General features: G+C 41.7%; 1 protein-coding gene across 1 annotated transcript in view; it reads right to left on the bottom strand.

The window, feature by feature from the left end:
- Positions 1 to 7,093, bottom strand: part of mrps9 (mitochondrial ribosomal protein S9) — a gene marked incomplete at its 5' end in the record, with an annotated part of 34,096 nt that extends 27,003 nt beyond the window's left edge. Inside the window, 2 exons of the mRNA XM_083758323.1 lie at positions 3,088 to 3,273; positions 6,992 to 7,093. Of these exons, the coding sequence (XP_083614449.1) occupies positions 3,088 to 3,273; positions 6,992 to 7,093 (288 nt within the window). The remainder of the gene's footprint in view (positions 1 to 3,087; positions 3,274 to 6,991) is intronic.
- Between the last annotated feature and the right edge of the window lie 383 nt (positions 7,094 to 7,476).

Raw genomic sequence — 7,476 nt, 5'->3', positions numbered from 1 at the left:
CTGGGCAGGGCGCGCATTTTTTGGGGGGCATCATGTGTCCCCGTTCTCTCTCTCCCTCTCCCTCAGCCTGCACCCCTCCCAGGTCCCACTCGACCACCGTGTCCAAACATCTGAGGACGAGGTTTGGCTGCTTAGCTGTAGCCGATGATGATGCAGACATCACGTCAGCTCAGCTTACACAGCCCGCCGTTAACAACTCTCTTCATTACGTCCGAGTAAAGCGGAGCAACGCGAGGAAGCAGGCCAGACAGAGAGTGGAGGGAAATCAAGGTCTAAATGATTAGTGAAATAAACGGGGGTTAATTGTTTGCTGAGAACTGTGAAAGTGCATGTGTTTAATTGAGCAGCAGTGCCCCGGCACCGAAAAATCCCCCCCCCCCCCACCACCACCCGATATACAAGCTCACGCAGTGCTGCGCTGTGACGCTTTGTGAATTTGTAGATTCGGTCATTTTCGGTGCACACGCAACGAGATATATATATATATATATATCATATCACTTGACGAAGCTCACGGCGAAACGCGTCGTGCTAAGAAATAAGTTTGATGCAGTAAGTTGTCCGTCTCTGTTCCCTGGAGTGTGCAGTCCCTTCCTTGGAAGGTTTTTCTCTTTTTTGATATATATATATATATATATATATATATATATATATATATATATATATATATATATATATATATATATACACGTATCAAGCCCTTTGTGAAGGGCGTCGCTAATATCCCTGACACAGCACATTACCCAGTGCTGGCCCCTCCTGGTCACTGACGGTGGATACGCGACTTAACCCATTCTGGGCGGGAACCCCTTTTGGTGTTAGCATTATGCTATGCTTTAGCTATTGAAAAATAGCAGTAGGTCTGCTATTTTTGAAAAATCGAAGAACGACTGACATAGAAACACAGCTTTTTCAGAAAACTGTCATTTTCAAGCAGACATTTCTTTTAATCTGATCTCAGGTCAGAACGGGTTAATGACAACAGCTGACAGCGCAGGCGGGCGGGCGGGCGGGCCAGGAGCACAGCCGGCACCGCCAACACATCAGCTGGAATGCTGGGAGAATTATCTGGGGTCCAGTGGATGTCTAACACGCTTTAACTGCACAAGGCATTCAGTCTCTGTCTCATTAGGGGGGGCGAATAATGGCAGATTAACGGAGAGGCAAGAAGTTCTGGCTGTCGGTGAAAAGACATCAGAATGGATTATTTAACCCATTCTGACCGGGCACCCATTTTGGTGTCAGCATCATGTTATGCTTTAGCTATTTAAAAATAGCAGATCTACAAGCTCATATCGCGCCACCGAGTGGCGCGATACGAGCTTGTAGGTCTGCTATTTTTGAAAAATCGAAGAGCGACTGACATTTTTAGAATCTGATCTCAGGTCAGAATGGGTTCATCAGACCAGTGTGTGTCCGGCAGAGACCTCGTATGAATCTGATCTCAGGTCAGAATGGGTTAAAATGCTCTCTTTATGGCCTCATTAAGCCTCCTGAACGAACGGCATGCATGCCAAACAGGAATGCTCATTTCCAAATGGAAAACGGTGAATATAGCCACTGAGGGGCGGCGCCCTGACGACAGAACAGGATGAACCAAATAATAATAGTCTATAACGTCGATAGAAGATTATAAGATTTTTGCACATTTTAAAGATTTTTCAAAAATAGCAGACCTACAAGCTCGTAGCTTGTAGATCTGCTATTTTTCAATAGCTAAATTATAACATAATGTTTGAAACACCAAAAGGGGTTCCCGCCCCAAAATGGGCTAAGGCTGTACCCTAGCCCTGTTTTTTAGGACTCGAACTTTCGGCAGGAGTTTTCGAGCGAACCTTCGAACCATTCGTTTCTAATTCATTTGAAAAATAACCTTCGAGCTCCGAACCTCGGCGGGGGGGGGGGGGGGGGGGGGGGGACGACGACGGACACACGTAACTTTGGGAAAGTGTCATAGTAGCTTGTTTACAACTGAAACGGACTTCCTGTGCACCAACTTCCTCTTCAAAATAAGAGCCACATGTAATGATTAGGCAACACTAGTTTTATTTCTAAGTCTACTTACAGGACATTAACATCACATTTGAGTTCCTTTCGAATGCCAGTCAGATTTCTCTACATAACCGGCGTCTCAGCTGTTGGTGCGCAAATGCGCCTCGCATGCCTTTGATCTACGCGCAGAAAACATTTCGACGACATATGCGCACTGTCGCACTGCCGCGGACGGGCGCACAATCGGTTGTGTGCCCCCCCTGATTATTAATAACATCTAAACATGTAAACACAACATAGTATATATTTTTTTGGTTCAAGCCCATTCATTGAGATTAAGTGTGCCAACCCTAACGGCCTCACTGTAAGTGTAAACCTGGAGTGGAAATTGAGCAAAACATTAATATACATCATTATATTATATATTGAGGCCACCGGATGTGGCAGCAGTTTATTTCCAAAATGACTATATTATGTCAAAACTGTTCCTGTGTGTGGGGAGAATGTTTAGGCCTGTCACAAAGATGCAAAATGATTTTATACTATATATCTGATTGACATTTATACCACTTAACCCATTTTGGGTGGGAACCCCTTTTGGTGTTAGCATTATGTTATGCTTTAGCTACGAGCTTTTACGTTTGCTATTTTTGAAAAATCGTCAGGATGTAGAAGACATTTGTAGAATCTGATCTCAGGTCAAAATGGGTTTAACCCATTCTGACTGGGGACCCATTTTGGGGTTAGCATCATGTTATGCTTTAACTATTGAAAAATAGCAGATCTACAAGCTCATATCGCGCCACTGAGTGGCGCGATACGAGCTTGTAGGTCTGCCAATTTTGAAAAATCGAAGAAAGACTGACATTTTTAGAATCTGATCTCGGGTCAGAATGGGTTCATCAGACCAGTGTGTGTCCAGTGGAAACCTCGTGTGAATCTGATCTCAGGTCAGAATGGGTTAAAAGATCAGTTTCCGATTAGATGCCGATTAGCGATCAGAGTGAATATCGGCCGATATGGCCGATCACCGATCGCTGGCCGATTATCGGAGCATCTCTAGTGCGTGCCTCTCCCCCTCTCTCTCTCTCTTACGTCAATGTCCTTCTGCGTGAAGTTCTCGGGGTCTTCTCCCATCATGTTGGCCAGGTGGCGCTTCCCGACGTTGTATTCCTCCACTTGCTTCTGGACAAACTCCACCGTGAACTTCTCCGGGCCCTCGGCCGCGATGTTCCTCCACCGGAGAGCTGAGCTCACACATATCTGCCTGGTGCTCAGGACCTGAAGAACACATTAGACACATTAACACACATATCTGCCTGGTGCTCAGGACCTGAAGAACACATTAGACACATTAACACACATATCTGCCTGGTGCTCAGGACCTGAAGAACACATTAGACACATTAACACACATATCTGCCTGGTGCTCAGGACCTGGAGAACACATTAGACACATTACATTACTTTTACCGATGCACCCAATATTCGGCCGCAGAAAGTATTCGGCTGAAAATGCATTTTCGGCCTATTCGGTTTCGGCACGAATAGGGAGAAAATATATCACCGAATAGTGTATGCAATTAATGCATTCAAAAGAGCTGAATAAATGTTTTATGGACCCATAATAGTGATTATTATTTAAGTTAAGTTTTGCCATAACCATTTATTTTTCCATAAATCAGGTAGCTTTAGTTTACGGCCATGACAGCAATGGTAGGAAAAGAAGATATATAATATTAATCATATCGGATATTCGGTTTTCGGCCAACTGTTTCCTATATTCGGTTTCGGCCAAGAATTTCCCTTTCGATCAGTGGTTTTCAAACCATTTCATCTCCATCCTTTTTTTTTTTTTTTTTTTAAGATATTTTTTTGCGGCTTACGCCTTTTATTGTTTTTTATGAAGGGACAGACAGTAGGCTGACAGGAAACGGGAGAGAGATGGGGGGATGACATGCAGTAAAGGCCGTGTCGGGTCCGGGAGTCGAACCCGCGGCACACTGCGACTGAATTACCAGTCCGGTGCCCAGACCGTTACGCTACGGCCTGGGCCTCCATCCTTTAACTGGGGACCACCTGGAACCCCCTCAAGGACCCCTGGTTGAAAACCAACTGCTTTAGATGTAAACTAGGCCTGTCAACATTATTGCTCACGTCAATTTGAGCTGATTGCAATCATGTTATCATATTAATCCTTGGAATCGTTTCCATCAGTCTGTATGAAATCAGCTATAGATGAAATGAAAAAAGAAAAAAGAAAAATGTCATACTTTCATGTCACTCATTTAATTTAACCACTTCCAGCCTGGCATCTCCATTTGGTCATTAAGGTTTAGAGTCTATATACATTTTTATAATTATTTGATTCTCTCTCTACCTCTTTCTCTACCCATTATTTTTCTGTGACTCGACTTGGACTCAACAACTATAGTCTGACTTTGTACTTGACTTGTTTCTGAAATTTGATATTGAACTTGGATTTCCTAAAAGTCAGTAAATTATATAAATGCATGAGTAAAAACCCACTGTTTTATATGTAATACATGCAATGAATGTCTGGAATATCAGTCATTTTAAGCATATAACAGAATCAGCTGAATACCTGTATATGTGAATATAAAACAGCCCATGCATGTCATCTAGCTATAGTCTATATCAGTATTCCAAAGTTAAGGGACCCTACCCTAATAGCCCAGTGATGTAAATAGGTTTTCAATGTAACGAGTCCCAGGATGCAGGGATGGTCTTTTAGAAATGAGTCCCAGGATGCAGGGATGGTCTTTTAGAAATGAGTCCCAGGATGCAGGGATGGTCTTTTAGAGATGAGTCCCAGGGACATTTTATGAGTCCCACTTCAACCGACGTTAGGAGTCATATTTTGTCAATTTTTACAAATTGCAGGACTTATGGTAGGGGAAATAGCCAATAAGGAGTCTTTGCACAAAAAACACCTGGACCTCTTTGGTGGGGACGTAACAACTATAAATAAAAAGGTAAGAAAGCCTTCTAGCATGGAAATCCCCATTAACTATAAACTGCGTTTTGGGATGCAAAATGCACCCTATGTTAATCTCTGATAGCCGCAAGCAACTCTTAGATGCTATTTTTTATATCTCTAGCATTTGCATTTACCTAGTAACTCTGAGAGCATACTTACAAATGGAACCAAATGGACCCGAGTTATGGGGGGGGGGGGGGGGTCCATGAAATTAAAAGAGCGTTTGACAACACCATTGAGCCAGTAAAGTACAATTATTATTATTATTATTATGATGTTGTCAATTGTGAAAAACATTGTATAATGAAATCCTGGTAAACAGCAGTGGAAACTACATTACTATAATCCTTACGGTAATAATGTTGACTTGTTTTCAGCAGCATGTCATGTCTTATATATACAAGAATTATTCTACTTGTATACCGTTTGAAATATTAACCATAAAATATTAAGCTATATATATATATATATGTATATATATATAGCAGTGATTCCCAAAGTGGGGTCCTTGAGGGAGTTCCAGGGGGTCCCCAGCTAAATGATAGTTAGGAACCAAATGGACCCTTATGGTCTGTGAGTCAGAGAGCACAGAGTTGAATTAACATTGATTTTACAATATAAATTGGGTGTCCCTTAAATGAATACTGGACTACTCTCCCCGGTGCGTGCCCGTTTTTCCTCCCGGAATTTTCCCCAGTGAGGGGGATAACTTTGTAATATGCTATTGGCTGTTTGTATTCTTTTTGGAAAAATATAAAAAGATACTCCTGTGGAAAGGCTATATTATTTGACTTATATTGAACCTATAAACAATTTAGTATTATTTAGTATATGAGGTTTTGCCCCCTCAAATGGTACCTCGTCAGATAATCCCCACATATCCTACAACAACTTCTGTGAACAGACTTCACTGTAGTAGCTTTTCATAAATTATATTTGTACTTAGGCTGTTCTGCTGTCATGAAAGTTTATAGTTAGAGAAATTCAAAGTCCAGCCGTCTGCTGTCATGAAAGTTTATAGTTAGAGAAATTCACTGTCCAGCCTCTCCCACCCCTCACTGGGGAAAATTCTGGGAGGAAAACAGAAACGGGGCGAGTAGTCTTGTTACCCCTTAAATGGGGGGTCCATATAGACTAATGCATGTCAAACTGGGGGTCCTTGAAATGAAAATGGTTGAGAATCACTGTTAGAAGCCGTAATAAAAATCTTCTCTCATGGGTGGAGGGGGGGGGGGGGAGGGGGTACCTTGGCATCTGTTCAAATGGGGGTCCGCGGGCTAATAAATCCTTAGGTCCTTTTCCCCTCACTGTATATGTTTCTTTTCCCTTTTTGCTTCCTTTATGATGAATTCCTGTTCTGTTCTTTAACTATATATATAAAGTGTCTATTTGTACGTCTCTATATGTTTTGATGAATTGAACATGGTGGCTGGACCCTCTTGTAAACAAGTGTAATGCTGAATCGGGTCGTCCACTCACAGTTAACAGTCTTTGTATTCAGTTTGTGCTTGAAATATACTGTAATTCTGCAAACTGAAAATATTTCAATCAATCAAATGAAATGAAAAATTAACATGAAATTAATGTTTCGGAATCACTGCTAGATCCGTAAGAAATCCTCCCTTATCGGGGTCACTGCCTGGCATGTTTTCAAATGGGGGTCCTTACGGAAAAGTTTGGGAACCACTGCTGTAGAGCTAGGCTAACAAGGTAATTATTTTCTATGGGTTAGAAATTGCAGCAATAAAAACGTCTGTGTTTCCGAGGCTTAACTTGTTACAGACAGAAGGATTACAGACAGCCATCTGCGACTACAAATCTAACAAATTCAACATATTTCTGCGTCCTGGACGCTGGAGAGAGATGACAGTCATGACAGCCAGCTGATGCTATCGTTCAAGGACAACATTCATTCACTTCACAACATTGTCTCTTATTATTTTATTCTGTATATCCCCCGTCGCGTATAAAACTAAAACAGACATACTATCTTCTTACCTGTCGGCTTAAATGTGAGGATACTGCGTTGATGTTGGGTTTTGTGCAACAATAATAATGTCCACAGTTCCTCAGCAGAGTGCGACCACTGGAGGCCGCCATCTTTGTTTGGATTAAGGAAAAAAAAGAAAAGAAAAGTGACGTCATATAAAGAGGAACGTCCTTTTTGCATGGTCACATAACTGATTTATTTATTTTATGCTTGCAGGCCTATTTCCAATTCCCTGACGTTATTATTTATTTATTTATTTATTTATGTATTTATTATTTATTTATTATTATTTATATAAAGCAGTTACATTTGAACAGATGTAACAGTGTGTGTGTGTGTGTGTGTGTGGTAAATGGTAAATGGTGCATTTATATAGCGCCTTTATCCAAGGCGCTTTACAGAGATCGTGCATAACATTCACCCAGTCATACACACACACCGATGGCAGGGGAAACCATGCAAGGCACCAACTAGCACATCGGGAGCAATTAGG

The sequence above is a fragment of the Protomyctophum parallelum genome, assembly GCF_964188405.1.
Source record: "Protomyctophum parallelum genome assembly, chromosome: 23".
Lineage (NCBI taxonomy): Eukaryota > Metazoa > Chordata > Actinopteri > Myctophiformes > Myctophidae > Protomyctophum > Protomyctophum parallelum.
Note: the sequence above shows the minus strand (reverse complement) of the source record. Positions and strands in the feature narration are given on the sequence as shown.